This window comes from Strix uralensis, chromosome 5, assembly GCF_047716275.1.
Source record: "Strix uralensis isolate ZFMK-TIS-50842 chromosome 5, bStrUra1, whole genome shotgun sequence".
Classification (NCBI taxonomy): Eukaryota; Metazoa; Chordata; class Aves; order Strigiformes; family Strigidae; genus Strix; species Strix uralensis.
In genome coordinates, this window is record NC_133976.1 from 27,995,958 (window position 1) to 28,013,162 (window position 17,205).

A 17,205-nucleotide genomic window follows, 5' to 3' on the forward strand; every position below is an offset into this window, starting at 1 on the left:
TTCTTATCCATTACCTGCATGGTAGTAGGTAGTTTTCTGATTCTAGCTTATAACATAGTTTATACATCACTGATGTCATTGAGACCTTCCACTGTTAGTAAGTACAGGAAGATACTTGTGCCTGTGCCAAAAAGTTGGTCTCAGAAATGAATGTCTTATTTCTAAATGTTAAAACAATATATAAGACACCTATTATGGGCATAATGGACTGTGTATTTCAACCCTTCAGTCTGTGGAAGACCTAAAACCTAAACCTTTCATTTCTGGGCTCAAAGTTTTTTTGCAAAGCTCATCTCTTGCTTGTGTTTGGTTCCTTTACTGAGAAGAGGACTTTCTGTGATGTGTTATGTCTAATTTCTGGAGAACAGGTAGCTCCTCACTCACGAATCACAAGCATTTAATCGCTTTGAGAAGTCTTTGTGTGTCAATGGAGGAAAGTAGATGGGCTTACTTAGTTTCTGAATTGCTCTTCAGATGCCTATCTCTTTCTTTTGCTTGTATAAAATTATAGGCACTTGTTTTAGATATCACAGATTACGTTCCTGGGGTAGACAGGCTCATTTTAGGCATACTTTCAAAGGTTAAAATATCAATGTCAGTTTAATATTAGGTTACATTGAAAGTTTCCATCTTGTTAATGGAATTTTTCTCTATGCTTTCTTACAGTTGGAAATGGAAAAATCTCAGTTACAGAATCTTGAGCTGGAGCACAAAAAGCTATCGGCTCGTCTTGAAGAAGAACGTGGAAAGAATAAGCATGTAGTATTGATGCTAGTGAAAGAGTGTAAGCAATTGTCTGGCCGAATTGTAGAGGAAGCCCAGAAACTGGAAGAAGTGATGTCAAAATTTGAAGAGGAAAAGAAAAAGGCTGCTGAACTGGAGGAGTCTCTTGCAGCTGAGAAACAAAGGAGTACACAAATGGAAGCTCAAATGGAAAAGCAGCTGTCTGAGTTTGACACAGAGAGAGAGCAGTTGCGTGCCAAACTTCATAGAGAGGAAGTGCACACCAGTGACCTCAGAGAAGAGAGAGATAAAATGATCAAAATGATTGAGCAATTAAAAAAGGAGAATGAAAGTAAAGCTAATCTTTCTCTTAAAGATAAAAACAAAGATAGGAGTCTTGTTTCTGTTTCTGTTGAAACAGAAGAGCCAAGTTCAAGAACTGTTGCCTGCCAAACAGATACTGTAGTGATGGACAGTAGCACAGAAAATGTTAAGAAGTTGCCTTTGACTGTATCTGTAAAGCCTTCTACAGTGAACCCACTCGTGTCTGGCAATACAAAAATGAATGTGTGCACCAATGCAGCATCTGTGAAGCCTGTCATTGATAGGCAATCTTCATCTAGTGAACTTGTCCCTCCTGCAACTCCTGTTCTTACACAGAATCAAAACAGAATTGAGGAAAATGGACCAAGTACAGGCTCATCACCTGATTTACCAAGTAGCACTTCCCCTTTTTCAAATAGTACTTCCCTCTGCACCCCTGCAGCACCAACTGCCGCAGCTCAGAATTCCTCGCTCACTTCGTCTATGCACAGTTTGCATTCACCATCTGCCAACGCTACTGGGCATCCAGGCCTAAATCCACGAATCCAAGCAGCTAGATTTAGATTTCAAGCGAATGCAAATGATCAAGACCAAAATGGAAACACTACCCAAAGCCCTCCCTCAAGGGATGTATCCCCTACTAGTCGTGACAACCTAGTTGCCAAACAGGTAGCTCGGAATACCGTTACCCAAGTCCTTTCAAGATTTACAAGCCCTCAGAGCAGTGCTCCATCACGGCCAGGGACATCACATTCAATGGAAGTTGGCACTTACCCCCCAGTCGGTAGAATGAGTTTAAAGACTCCCAGTGTATCAAGAATTGACAGAGGAAATCCTCCACCTATTCCTCCTAAAAAACCAGGGCTTTCTCAAACTCCTTCTCCACCACACCCACAGCTTAAAGTTTTAATGGATAGTAGTCGATCCCCAAATACAAGTGCAAAAACTGACACCAAAACCGTGACTTCACCTCTTTCAAGTTCACCACAAGGAATCAGGGTAATAAATGAGGAAATTATTTCTAAGTCCTCACCTCAGCTGCCACCAAAACCTGCTATAGATTTATCTGTGGCACCTGCAGGCTGTGCCATACCAGCCATAGCCTCATCTCAGGTGGGTGCCTGGCCTTCCCACTTCCCTGGACTGAACCAACCTGCATGTTCAGAAAATTCCTTTGTCATTCCCACCACCATTGCCTGTAGCTCCTCCATAAACCCTGTTAGTGCTTCATCCTGTAGACCATGTGATTCAGACAGCCTCCTGGTAACAGCATCAGGTAAAGGGATTGATACGCTACAAACTGTCTCCCTCTAAAATAATGTTTTGGTTTTCCTGTACGTCTCTTGTTTGCTTTATTTATCTTTTTATACATTTCTCTTTTTTACTTTCTAAAAGCTGACATTTTCATTTATATTTTTTCCACATTCCAGGGGTATGGGAATTCTTTTGCTGATTTAGTAATGTTATAAATCAATTTGCTTCCTCAAGAAGGTCTCTGAATTGAAAGCTTTTTTTAAAGGTAAAGAGGACTAATGTTTAAAGTAAATGTGCTGCAGATTATGATATGTTAAAGAAACTCCTTTTTCTTTTGTTTGGGTTTTTTGGGGGATTGGATGGTTGATTGGGGTTTTTTTGTGAATGATGTTATTTTGGACTTAAAGGCTTTCTCAGTCTGAAATAATGTTTTGAAAATTACCTCTGCTGGTGATCTTCCATGGAATGTGTATTTCAGTGCTTTGTGAATCTTTTAGGAAATAGGGCATAGCCGGGGCTAGTGTATTCTCCTATGGCATTAGGTAGTTGCACATTAAGGTTTATAATTGCCTGGATAACAGTGCAGTTTCAAATATATAACTTCATACCTACAGAATATGTTTCATTTTTATTTTCATTTTTCTGTAGTTCATCTGGTTATACTTGTAGGCTTTGTTAATACTTGTATGTGGCATCTCACAGGTTTACTTCAACAGATATCAGCAAAGGTTTATTGTTGGAGACTTAAAATTGAAACGTTACGTTGATAGTCTGGAGTCAGTGTGTGTATTTGTTATTCATTTTGCATTGTGGGGGGGACTTATTTGTGTGCTTAATGTGCTGCCAACTGCAGGGTATCTTCTTGATGGCAGTTAAATGGACAAAGGCAGCCCTCATCTACCTTTCAGTTAATTGCAGATCTCCTATAAATCTTTTTGTCAACATATTTCCCTGCTGCGATCAATAGCACTGGAACATTAGGTAGAAGTCCCACTTTAGCCTGACTTGCACTGCAGTGAGGAAGATGGACACACAGTTATGGAACAATTTAGACCTTCATCAGCATCGAATAATGTTTGAATGGCCTCAAACTTTCAGCAGTTATTTTCAGTTCAGTTATGGTACTTTAGTCCCTCTGTATCATCATCTGTAGGGTACAGAACGCCTGCACAGCTAGTCTGCTTCCATCACACAACCAACCACTTTCTGTTGGTAGCTGCCCCACTGTCCAATAAGGCAGTTGAACTCGCTCATCAGTCTTGGGGAAGCTGTTTTTGATTATTCTTTAAAAAAAAAATCTTCTATCTTTAAAATGATATTACCACAACTTGACTTCATAACTCTATGTATTGTTATTACTTTTGTTTGTGCTTCGAAGTATAAACTTTTTTCTTAGGAGAACAATTAGCCTTTTAAATAGGACTCCTCCACAAAATAGTCAAGCTGTGGTTTTTATGACATTTGTGACAGTTCTCAAAAGCAATTCTCAAAAATAGGATTTTTGTCAAAAACTGTTAGGTTTTTTAAATTGTTCTGGTTTATGTGTTCAGATTGCACTTCTTCATTTACACTCCATTCACTTATGTTTGGAAGGAATGGAAACATTTGGATTCATTAATTTCCTTATAATCCTTGCTCTGAACATTTGATGCTGTTAGTATTTTGTAAGTGGCACTGATTTTTGTGAATTTTTACAATTGTGAATGGGAAACATATCCCATAATCTGAAGTTTACAAAGGAAGATTGCTTAAACTCTAGGTAGTGGTCTGCTGTTTTATTTTATTAATATAGAGATGTTGTCTTAATATCCCTCCTTTACTGACTACAAACAGGGTCAAAGAACTTTAATAACTTTATCTGCAATATTCAGGTAAATATTCAGGAGCTCCTTTGTCTTTTTCCCAAACTAATGCTTGTATTTTATTGCACTTATTCTCCAATCCCATTTTATTTATGTTTTTTAAGGGAACTTAATCTATTTTGGCCAAGTGTTCTGGCAATCTGCAGAACTAAATAAACTTTGAGCAACAGATGTTATGCAAGTATGGAAAGATATTTCCTTCAAAATTTTATGCTGAGAAAAGAAAAAAAAAGATTTTATAAATATATATGGAAATAGACTTTGTCTTAGAAAAGATAAACCAAATTCAATAACACAGTTTTCATTAAGATAATGTGGTCAGTTATGCCTGGATTCATGTAACTTAATCACTTTGTTTTTTCAGTTTCTTTTTTCAGTATGACTTTTCTTGAGGTGAACATTTCACAAACTACAAATAGTACTGAAACCTCCTTCCCATATCTGCATTTTCACACCATGTAGGCACAGATTCAGTTAGCTTTATTAATGCTCTGGTTGATTTTAATCTGTTTCATTTACTTTCTTCAGAAAATGTTTAGAATTTCAATTTTACTTTCAGTTAAAGCACAGCATGGTGAAATGTTACTAATTTTATTTTGTAGTAAGTAGTGAGCTTCAATCAGAATTTGTTAATATTTTTAAACAGTGCAAAAAATTTAACATATCAAAAAAGACACTGAAAGAATCTTTCATTTTTATATTTTTTGTTTGTCAGTAAATTCATGTGTTTTTCTTCTTACTGTGGAGTCAGAAGGATTGATAATACCCTAACCACTAAAGTATTCTATTTACTAGTTTTAAAACAGTTTCTGAGTTAACTCAGATTGCTTCAACATATCAACAGCCTTCCAATCTTCAGTAAGGGAGTGTCTTGGTTCTAGAAGGAGCAACTATTAAGAGCAAACTTAAAATCAGAGCACCGATTATTTCAGTTATGTGTTCTGCTAAATTAATGTGACAATACCTTCTTTTAGAGATTGGGCATTGTACTGCATGTTTCTCTTTTCATCCCTGGTAGAAAAAGACACCAGCTTTTGTCATTAATGTTGAACAGACTGCACATAGAGAAATTACAGTGAACATTTATGGCCTAATTCAAAATCTGTGACAGTGTTTTCATTAACTTCAGCAGCCTTTGAACTGGTGCCAAAATGCTTCTGCTCTGTTTGGATTTCTACATTTCAATGGCTGTAAGACTTCAAAATGGAAACCAATGTAGGCAGTTGGATTTTCATACCCCTGGGATTTCTGCTTTCACTTTCTTCTTGGTTTTGCGCTTTCTATGTCACTCTTCAGTGAAGTATGTTTTTTATTTTGCTCATTTCTGTAATGATTGATTTATTCTCTCTATACAATTGGCTTGGAAGATAAAAGGGGGGGGGGGGTGAGGGACTGATCTGGGCTCTGAAATTAACCATCTCACATTCTGAAGCTGATGCCAGAAGCTGTTTTTGTCTATCCCTCTGCCCTTCATCACTGCATGCCCTACAAGCTTTCACAGATGCTTCACATTTCCTAGCTTTTTGCATCAGTAATAGTGTACCTTATTTATTGGTATTTTCTAATGTTGATGTATTTTGTTGGATGAATTCAGCTTTATTATATTGCTTTACATTGATAATAGAAGCTAAAGTTAACATGGAGTTTATGTTATTACCTGGGTTTTATATCTTTTTCAGTATAAGGTTTTCATCTAATGTTAACCTAGTATAATAAATTGCACCACTGAATTGCAACAACATATCTTTCATTTTAAGGAGTTGAAATTAAAGTTAAGATACCACATATGGCACACAAAGAAATCCTTTTATTTTGGCATTTCTGTTAATGATGCTTTAAAAAAAAAAGTGCACTATTTTCAATAAGGAAGGGAACCCAGAAATACTATTCATATTACAAAACTGCTTGGCAAAGTGAACTTCATACTTAAAGTTTAGTGTCAGGCTCCCCAGACTCCCCCAATTAATTCCAGTATAACTTGGATGAAGAATGTTAGCATCTGGAGTGACACCCAAGCAATGTACACTACCAGTTAACTACCATGGCAAGACACTAAAACTGCACAAGTACCATTTTAAAAACATTAATATATATATAGGAACAGCTTCAGCACAGTTAGTTTCAAAGAATAACAAAAGGTTGGAAAAATAAAAACACTTCTACAATGGTAATGAAGAACAGAAGTTATTCTTTAGACCTTTGGAGATTTTATAAGAGTTAACTGTTCTCAAATATTGGAAGTGGAAATAAATGTATTTTTAAACCACTTAAAGGATGCAGTTTACTTTGTATATTGCTTTTTTTTTTTTTTTTTGCAAACTTCAGAAAACCCTCAAAATCCTCTGATTAAAAATACTGGAGAAACAAATATTAGTAAGAGTATTAATAGTCAGAAGGTAGCTTCAGAATTGAAGTTATATGAAGATGGATGGAATTAACTTTACAGTTTATCATCGGTTTAAAGTTGGATTTATAAGGTAACTTCATAGCTGTAGTGATGGCTGCTTATAGTCAATAATAGTGAATATAGTGAATAATAAGCTAACATTGTGAAAATACTTCAAATAAGATTCTTTTACATACTAAACTAGTAAACTTGATTTGAAGTTACAAATTTATCTTACTTTAGAAACAAATATGAAAAAACTCCAAGCATTTATTTTTGTTGTTGTGGACTGGGATCAAATTATGTGTTCTTCAGATGGTGGATTCTTGTGTAAGTCTGGACCTTAGTTAAAATTTTACCTAGATCTTGCAAGGTTTCCAAATCTGTTGCTTCTGTAGAATTCTATTGGGAACTTCCATATTTAATTTTGTTTTTCCAAAATGCAGAGCAGATCATCCCAACATGGTAGAGCTACTGCCACATGCCTTTTCTAGTTCTAGGTGTTGCATGTCAGATCAGCAGTTGATCAGCTCGATGGAGCTGGAGGTAATGCCCTGCAGCTCCTCTTCAGTCTTGGGTGTTGCAGAACCACAGTAAACTTGCTTTGTATTGTCAGATTTCAACCTCTTATAATAGCTTGTGTGTGGCCACAGAATACGAAGTTATTTATTCAAGAGACAAATATAAAGTGGATTTTCTAAAGGTAATAGTGAAAATAAGATAAAAAAATCTTTCTCCTATTTTCTCTTGCAGTCCTTGATCAAGGAAGAATGCACAAAGTTTTCTATGCCTTGTGCAGCAAACTTCATATCCTTAACAAACTCCCTACTAAAGCTGATAAGTAATGAACAGAACATTTAACCAAGATAACTCCTAAGCTTTCAAAGCTTTGAATTGAATACTAATTTTTAATGGGGTGACTTGAAACCTTTCACTCATAAATTTTATATAACCGGTAATTCATTGACACTGGAGCATTTTATAATATATTAAGTATTGCTCAGTAAAAGGAACATTACCTTAAGGTACAGTTCAGTATTTTTATTTCTGTATTATTTGTGTAAATGATTTCTGCATTTTTTTGCAAACTTATTAAAAAGCGCTTACAGTTATTAAGGGCTCTCTGTGCGATTTATCTGTGTAACTGCAGGTGAGATATAAATACCAAAATTTACACTAAGACTGTAAAGGAGGATGAAATTTCTTATGAAAATAAGTATTTTGTTTTGGAAGCCTTTGTTTACATACTTTAAAAAAACGTTCCCAGCATATCAGCAATTAAATTAAAATTTGTATAAAACTTTTGGTAGGTTCTGAATTTTAATAATATAAATTTTTTTGAGACATCCAGCTGCTACTACAGTTCATAACAAGTTTCATGTTAACCTTTTGTAATGAAATCCTGTTCATTTGCATTAACAGCTGTCACCCCTGTACAGTTTTTATTCTTCAGAATATCTTCTGATGTATAGACAAAGATTCACAAATCCTGTGCTAAACTAAAAATTCCTGTCATTTTGAAGATCCTTTTTAATTTTTAAAAGAGCACAGAAAATGCAGAGCTTTATTTATGTGTCTTCCATCTAACGTCTGTTGCTTTAACTCACAGGCTGGTCTTCCTCCCTAACCTCTTTGTTAACAAGTGGTGGTCCTGTCCCCCTGGGTGGCAGGCCCACCCTTCTTCACCAAGCTGCTGCCCAGGGAAATGTCACTTTATTATCAATGCTGCTTAATGAAGAAGGACTGGACATTAATTACTCTTGTGAAGATGGCTATTCTGCCTTGTATTCTGCTGCTACGAACGGACATACAGGTAAGTGATACGAAGTGTTGTATGGTATTCATGTGCAATAGTGAAAGCTTATTACATAAGTTTTAGTAATAAATTAGGTCAAATGCATGTTTTTTAAAAATGTGAAATTGAAACTGAGATGTATAAATTATATAACAAAAATCATAGTATAGCATATATATAAGCAATGCTTCTGGAGGCAGAATTTTGGAACACAGAAAACATTCTTGCTTGTGGTAATTCTGCAGGAACATCCATTCTAATTCTCCACTCCCTTCCTTTAAAAAGCCACCAGATATCGTCACCCCATGTTCCGTGACAAATTAAATATCTTTTGTAGCAAAGGCAACTTGAAAGAACAAACTTTTCCTCTACAGGGAATAAGCAGAAAAGAACAGGTCATCCCCAGTGTTTTGATCTTCTGCAGCAATGATGAAAATGATGGAAGATGGTTTCAGAGTAGTGTGTTACTTGGGAAATAAAATGAACTGTCTTTATTTTTGAACTCTAGTTTGTTCTCTAGGCTCTACTGAGATAGTTAATATTTTTCTTTTTCCCACTACCCCAACCCTCAGTCTTGAGGAGGTAACATTTCTGAACCCTTCAACAGTCAGTCTTCATATTTTATGAATATATTTATGAAATGAGGCAAATATCTTAGTAACATTTATGAATTTCATGGATACAAACTCAAAGTGATAATTTTCAGACTGTTAACATTAAGGGTCTCAAACAGCAGCTTTTTTTAAAATTCCAGTACACATTACTGTAGTTTTTTCTACTTATGTAAAAATCTCCTAGATTTATATATTGCAAATAATATCATTATGCTGTTTTGGACACTAAAGATGAAATCCACCAATACCAATGACAAAAATTCCATTAAACTTTAGTAAAGTCAAGATTTTATTTCACAGTAGAAGGTGGAACATGGTGCCTATAAAGCCACTGCTTTCAAGAGTACTTTGTGATTTTATTTAACAACGTATTTGTTAGTGACACAATTAGAAAACCCCACTCTCGTGTTCAAAATAGTATTTAGAGAGACTTTGCCATTATTTTTCTCAGGTATTTTAAATATCAAAGTAAAGTTTGGATCCAGCATCCATAGCTAGGCAGATAGTATACATTTTTCTGACATGTTCAGGGTTAATTTTGCTACTAGGCATAGGGATAGGGGGAATTTTCCCTTTGTTTGGAATGGTATATTTTATCTTTGCTTGCTAGGTGCTATGGTTTACTTCGTAGGAACATCTGGGCCTTTTCATCTGACAGATTCTTTGCGGTTGCCAAGACCCTTAAAATATGAGAAAAGTCCTTTGTTTTATTTTCTGCCTTTGGCACTTTTTTTTTTTTTTTGCAACTTTTTATCTTCAGTATTGAGTCCAAGTTTATTATATTGTGTGGATTTATTCCCCCCCCTCACTGAATGGATGTTCTGTGGGTTATTCTAGGCTTACATCCATTTATCATTGCTGGTGTTTGTGGGAGACCATAATTGACCCAATTCTTCTTTATTCATCTTGTATTCCTAAAATGTTTCAAAGCAAATGTCCTGATTTTCAGTTACAATTACTGAGCAGCTCTTACTGACAGCAAAGGCAGTTTGGTTTCTTGTTATATTGTCAACATTTCAAATAAGAGAGGCACTTGACAGAAGACAATAATAAAAACACACACATGCATATGCATCCTGTAATTGTGTAGTATCTCCTCTTTTTAAGATAAAAAATATATTACAAAGGTTTTAGTGTTGCTCTTCTATGTATAGTTGACAGGATGTGAAAATCACTACGTTGTACAAATCATTGTATTTTAGCAACTAAATGGATTGTATGAATTCTGAATGAGAGAATCACACAGCAGCAGTATTGATGTCCCCTTAATACATGATATGCAAATTGAGAGTAGTAGGTTTATAATATTTTTGCAGGAAGGTTTTTGTGCTAAACTTTAATATATAATTCTTTCTTTGTTACTTGCAGTTTGTTCCCAAGTGCATGGATAGTTGCAGCTCTTCAAAGTGGAGATTTAAAAATAAATTTATGTAAAAATATATAGGCTTAGGAAAGGAAGTACAGAAATAAATCTCTTATTTTAAAAAGTGCATTTTAATAGCTTTTTTTTAACTAACCAGGTAGAAAGAAATGACGCTGATGTAATTTTAGGAAGGATAAAATAATTTATTGTATAAATTTCTTCATTGCATTGAGTAGGATTGTCAATGGTAAGTTACTGTCTTTTGGCTGGTTTTTTTCCTTAGAATCATAGAATTATTTAGGTTGGACAAGACCCTTGAGACCACACCATGATTTAATTTATTGAGAATACTTTCAACCTGGAGTTAGTGACTAAATAGATTCAAAAACATCCAGGAGCCCTTGTTTCTTCTTAAGTCAACTAATCAGATTGTCTGATTTCTCCTTGAAACAGTTGGTCAGAAGAAAAGAGTAGCTCTAGACTTGTTAAGAGCATAGTGAGTACTTCCCTTCAGAAACAACACCATGTTGCAGAGAGTCTGGGAAGAGCGGACAGTGTATAACCTCCACATATTTTCAGTGAAGAAATACAGTATTTGAGATGTGCAGATAACCAGAGAATGGTAGAGCACATTGTAACCAGCATGGTGGCAGCAGCTATAATATGCTCTCAGCCCACTCTGTAGAGACAATTGAGTTACACAAGAAAAGAGAGGACTCAAATATTCTTTCCTAATCTGTCCTATGTGTAGACTTCCTGTTCGTAAACAGTTGCCTTTTGAGAGCTGCAGCTGAGGGTTTTTCCAGCACGTGAAGCTCATAGCGGCTTGTTTGTTTCCTGCACACCCCGTCCGCAATTCTGTAGGTCTGAGAGAGAGAACTTCACCCTAAAAATATACATTAAATACTTTCTTTGTGTTTGAATGAACACGAGGAACTGTTAATTTTATGATCTAACCACTAGATTGAGACAGCCTGTTTTGTCAGGCTGTCTTGGTTTGATCCATTAACAAAGAAGGAGCTGCTTCAGTCTATTATGCACTTAATAACATGTACAGTAGTTCACTTAGCTAATATATCTGCATATCTGTATATCTGTATTGTGTTGCCAATCCTGGCCATTTTCTGCCACACACGAGGTGGTTAAGAAAGAGAGAATGGAATAACAAGAGTTCCTGAAGCTGAGAGATGTGAAGAGAATAACAATAATATCCTTTGGACTCAGCTATGTGCTAATTATATGCATTTATGGTATAATTGATTCTCTTCTATCCTGAGTATTTGGAGGCTGTGGCACCCTGATTGATAGGAAAAACTGGAATGATGTGGGAAGTAGAAAGGAGTGAGGTGCAGAGACGTACCGCTACGTGGAGTCAGCTCTGCCAAGCCACTGGATGTATCTGCATGGTGTTTGCCAACACTCTGGAAGAACTAACTACCCAGCTGTGGTGGAGAGCAGTAAAGTCTCCAGGTGTTTGTGCTAATACACTTCCATGTTTTGCTTTTGCTTTGACCAAAACCTTTAACTGAGTGACAACATCAATGTCTGTCTTGTGCCTGCCCTTCCACCCAGTCCTCTCCACTGCTGATTACTTCTGTGGCATACAGCGGTGAACTGGAGTTAATGAGCCTGGACTGACCCAAATTACACTTCTCCAAATCCCAATCAAAAGTCCATCCAGAGGACCTAGGCTTCTTGAGGATTATTCCTGTTTTACTTGATATGCTACCAGAACAGGTCACGTAGAGCTTACGAGCTCACTTGTTATGCCTTATGAAAGTAGCTGTGTTTCCTCATGCTTGCACCTATCCCTGAGAATAAACAGCTCTTTTCAGTGATCTTCATCAGAAACAGTATTTTCCCATAGATAAACTACCACCTGAATGATCTGCCAATCAATAATTGTGAGTTAACCATACCTTTCTAGAAAGGTAGTCTTGTTCTGTGCATTCTTCATGGCTTTTGCATGGCTACCATATGCTTTATGAAGAAACCTAGGAGTATTCTAGCCAAATACTTGAAATTGCTAGAAGAAAATCTTTTCAACATCCTTCATAAACTTTTAAAGTATTTTTGGATGTCAAGCAGGAATCTGTATTTTCAAGTTAATTGTTTAATATAAGACTGGGATTGACAATGGAAAAAGGATAAAAAAATATGTTGTTAGCAGAGTATTTTTTCTGTTACGAAGTGATTGAAAATATAATTTGATTTTAATTGGTATTATCTTACAAATGGAAATACTAGGTAAGTTAGTTAACTGAGAGCTTCTTTATGACTTAAAAAAATTATTATAGATGAAGTCCTAGTAGTTTATCCTGACAACCAACTTTAAAAAAAGAAAAGTCATTTCAGATCAGATTACTTACTTAAAAATTTGAGAATCTTAAGTTACAATATAATAATTTACAGTGGTTTAATATCTTCTTTCTTTATGGTAAATTATTTATTCAATCAACTCCACAACATCTATATTAATATTTGAAAGAATTGTAACAGGAGTAAATACATTCAGGAATGGTTTAGATTAGTCAGATTTCTAAGTCATTCTAAAAATATGTTTCTGATATCTAGAGATAAGCTTCACTAGCAAAGCTTGGCTTCAGGGTCTTACCCAGGGCTGGAACAGAGTACATTAAGCTTGCTCAGAAATCAGGTCAGAAGTTTATAATTGGTGTTCTAGCTGAGCTTATTTTCAAAGTAGTAGTTTCAACTACAAAAGACTTGTTTTATTTTGGTCTAGAACCAATTTCAAGAATATAAAGCAGATTAAGTATTTTCTTCAAACTTAATTGCATCCAATTTGTGGATGAAAAGCAGTCTAATTGCAATGTAATTAATTATCTTAATTTAGCTGTGGGATGGTGGAATCAGGCTGATACTATTTTTAGCATGTAATTTTGGAAATATATGAATGGAAACGGTTTGGAGATGTTTGAGTTTGTCAGTTTATTTTATTTGTCATTGCAATCCCAAGTCAAAGTGCCCTAAAACAAGATTGGCCAGCGTGTTGTTTGAGTTACATATGGCTTGTGAGCATCTCCTCTGTGGCTGTCATATTTGGGATGTGTCACATGACTGCCAGTGGGACTGTGCTGCCTTTAGGGGCTGCTGGATAATTCAGATTCCCCACTTTGGAGGTAAATTACCTATAACTGTGGGAGTTGCCAGCAGTGGGCACCTGTTTGGATCCCAGTAGAACACAAGCCAAGCGCCTTTTGCAAAATAGTGGTGGTGCCCCCAGGGAGTCAATTCTCAACTCTTTCCTGCAGACTGCTTCCTGAGCTTCTACTTCAGTTTGCTAAGGTGTGTGATGTATAGTCAGAAAGACTGGCTGCCATTGCCCCTTGAGCAGGTTTTAACTTCTGGTAGTTTTAACCACTTGTTTTTGTTGCATCAGTCTATGTTTTTGCTCAATTTATAGATTGTGTGAGATTGCTGCTGACTGCAGAAGCACAAGTTGATGCTGCTGACAAAAATGGCTTTACACCTTTGTGTTCAGCAGTTGCTCAGGGACATGTCAAGTAAGTGAAGTCTTAAGATTTTTGCCCATCAGGTATTACTCAATTTTATATTCTCTTTATGCTATATTATATAGTTTTTTCATTACATTACTGTTGCATTCTTAGGTATAGTTGCATTTAACTATCATTTATTGAAAGCATCTACTGAAACTCATATTCATGTGTCATTCTGGTTTTAATATTTTCCATTTGTTTTGTTTCCAATTGCAGCTCTTAAGGTTGCTGAACATGTATTCTTAGCAACCACATGGGCATCATACCTTTCAATTTCTTAATTTTCTTCAAGTTATCCGCCATAATACAGGATGAACAGCGGAAGGAGAAAATAAATTATTTTTGCACTGATTTTTTTGAAGCAGAGAACTATGAATTTCATATTCAGAGACAAAAGAACATTTATCAGAGTATTCTCCTGAGTCATATAGAATCAAATACTTTAAACAACAAGGGGTTTTTAAGGTTTAAGGGTTTTTTTGTATGAGTAACTTTGAAAAACAGAAAATTATGTATGAGTCAAAGAATATTTCTAAGAACATTCTTCAAATTGTAGTTACAATAATTTCCTATTATTTTTTGAAGCTCCTAATTTTATAAAGATTGGTGGTTTATGACAGCATGATTGGAAAATTTTGTCATCTTTTTATGCTGAGAACCGGTACACAACAATTCATCCAGATGATTGGTTTTTTTTTCCTCCCTTCATCAGAGGAGCTGAAGGCTGAGGTTGTAATTCTGCTCTGCAGCTTTACTGTGTATCACAGAATCATAGGAAATAGAACTGAAAGATTGAAGGAACCATTAGATAACCTCTTCCAGAGCATCCTTATCCAGATAAAATTATTTTACAAATGCAAAAAGACTTAAACAACATGATGAGGAATCTTTACTACAGACTTTACCTTTGTTTTATGTATCTTTGGTTTTGCTTATCTTTCAGTTTTTGATTCTTTTAATATTCCTTTTTACTATTTTTACAGATTTTACAGTAACATATAAGGGTCAGAGTCTTTGAGTGTTATTATACTGTGATAGGCCCTGACCCAACAATGAGGAAGAGTGGGATTTCTGTTCTTCTCATGGTCTTTCATGAGTATATAAGGATTATCAGAGATTCTTGCCACTTCTTAGAGGATTTCAAGCTTATCAACTAATGGGCATCTTTTACTGGAAGTCTTAATCCAGAGGCAGAAGATTTCCACTAGGTGTTTTGAGTGCAGAAATACATATCTAGTTAAATGTTTCAGTGTTTTATGTAAAATCTGTAAAAATTACATGTGCCTTGACAAGACAAACAAAAAATACACTCTTCATATTCTCTCACTAAAATAAATATCTTAGACTTTGTTTAAATAGGAAGTTATTTATTTCTCTGACTTACCCTCACAACACTTTGCTATATCTTGTCTGCTGTGTTATGATATTGCAGACTTTATATTCTTTTTCCCTTAGAGTTACTTATGTAGTGTGTTATCTCCAAAGACTTTTTTTGCTTTCACTTTTTTTAGATACTAAACATGAACCAAACTGTAGAAGTGAGCACGGAATAATAATGAGGCCAGCCAAAAATATCTGACAGACTATGAGTGCTTCAGGCTGTTGGATTTGTTGATTGCTTCAAAGTTCTGGCTCAGAAAAATTCTGTAATAGGAAGAATTTGGGGCAATAATACAGTCTGTCCCCTTTCAAGTGTTATGTTGTGTAGGCTGTGTTAGTTGTACGGCAGCACTAAGAATCTAGGGTTAATGACAGCACTAAACTACTATCAATTACACAGTACTTGTCTATGATAGATTTGCTAGCCAGTCCACTGTGACATATTCATTAACCTTATTCCTGAAATGAAACAATACTGTTGTTCCAGCCTTAGTTACATACTCAGAAAAAAAACCCGATATTTGAGGCTGTTCAGTAATACCACCAATTCAGAAAATGCTTTTAGGAGAAACTTTCAAAATCATTTGCTATGTGGTCCAGGCCAGGCTGACCTTACCTGACCTTGAGGTGGAAAGTCAATGTAGCATTTTCAGAATCACCAAATACAATGCAAGATAACAAACCAGGTATTTTTAACATAGCAGACTTAAAACTCCATCTGAGTTACTTTATGGAGGTGTCTTGTTACAAGCTCATCTTAAGATGACTTTTATGACTATAGTTAGAATACATGTTCAACATTTAATAAGGTAGAGCCGTACTTTTATTTGTATTTTTTCTGTTCATTTGAGCATTTTCAGAAAGCTCAGCTAAGTAATTCGTTATCTGTTTTACCCTTTTCTAAAATTGTTCATTTTATCTTGAACTTGATTTTTCTGACTAAATAAAAACAACCAAAAAGAGATTTTTTTCTTAAAATACTTGTGATTTTTATAATCTGTAATTTCTTATATTCTTATATATACCTTACATTGTTTTAAATATTTTGTCATTCTCTTTGTTATAGTATGGTCTCCTAACCAGTAGTTATTTGGCATTGCATTAATTGCTTTGAGGCTTTATTGTTGGTGTCCTTCTATGGATTGATAAATATTGAGACAGAGAGATGGGGAATTATCTTTGTTTACAGCCCTTGTTTGAACTGCAGAGGAAATAGACTGGCATTGAGATTTTTCTAAAGTCTTGAGTGTTATTGAAAAGCTGGATTTGGGAAGGGAAAGGGAGCCAACCCTGGCACAAGAACCAGGAAGAATACTGGTATAGCTCGTCTCAAAACCTATTTTAAATATCAGTAGTCAGAAATGTTACTTTTTTGCTTAGCTGAAGGTTTTTCTTAAGCAGCTGTCATCAAGTTTTTATTAGCCTTGTGAAATTAAACATTTTACATTCACAGTTTTTAAATGAAGCTACAGTTGTTTAAGATTTGCAGGTTTAAAGTAACCTGATTTTATGTCTTTATACCTATGTATAAAATTATACCTTATACTTGTGTATATCTGATGGATAAAATCATAGGTAGATCTGTATCTATAAAATCAGTACTTTATAAAAAAATATTTAAATGTTCTAAGTTATAAAGAGGTTTTGGATGTCAAATATATGATAATTTTACTACCTTATTGTTTGCTGTAGGTGTGCAGAATTATTAATTATGTATCAGGCTGATATTAACCATGCTGCTGACAGAGGACAGACACCTTTGTACCTGGCCTGTAAAAATGGAAATAACGATTGTATTAAGCTATTGTTGGAAGGTGGAGCAGATCGAACAGTAAAAACCAGTGTAAGTTAAAACAGTTTATAAAGTTAAAGTACCTTGTATAGTACTGAATAACTGCAAACAGTTAGGAAACATTTACATTAAAATATTTATTTAAAGATTTCTTTAAAGCTGGAATAAACCATGTAATTTGAAATTAATGTTTT

The 17,205-nt window shown here is 35.2% G+C and overlaps 1 protein-coding gene across 2 annotated transcripts in view; it reads left to right on the forward strand.

Moving 5' to 3' along the window:
* Nucleotides 1-17,205, forward strand: part of CTTNBP2 (cortactin binding protein 2) — an 86,574-nt gene that overhangs the window by 38,752 nt on the left and 30,617 nt on the right. For both annotated transcript variants that reach the window (XM_074870208.1, XM_074870209.1), the window contains exons 4-7: nucleotides 667-2,323; nucleotides 8,159-8,362; nucleotides 13,746-13,845; nucleotides 16,912-17,062. In XM_074870208.1, the coding sequence (XP_074726309.1) occupies nucleotides 667-2,323; nucleotides 8,159-8,362; nucleotides 13,746-13,845; nucleotides 16,912-17,062 (2,112 nt within the window). The remainder of the gene's footprint in view (nucleotides 1-666; nucleotides 2,324-8,158; nucleotides 8,363-13,745; nucleotides 13,846-16,911; nucleotides 17,063-17,205) is intronic.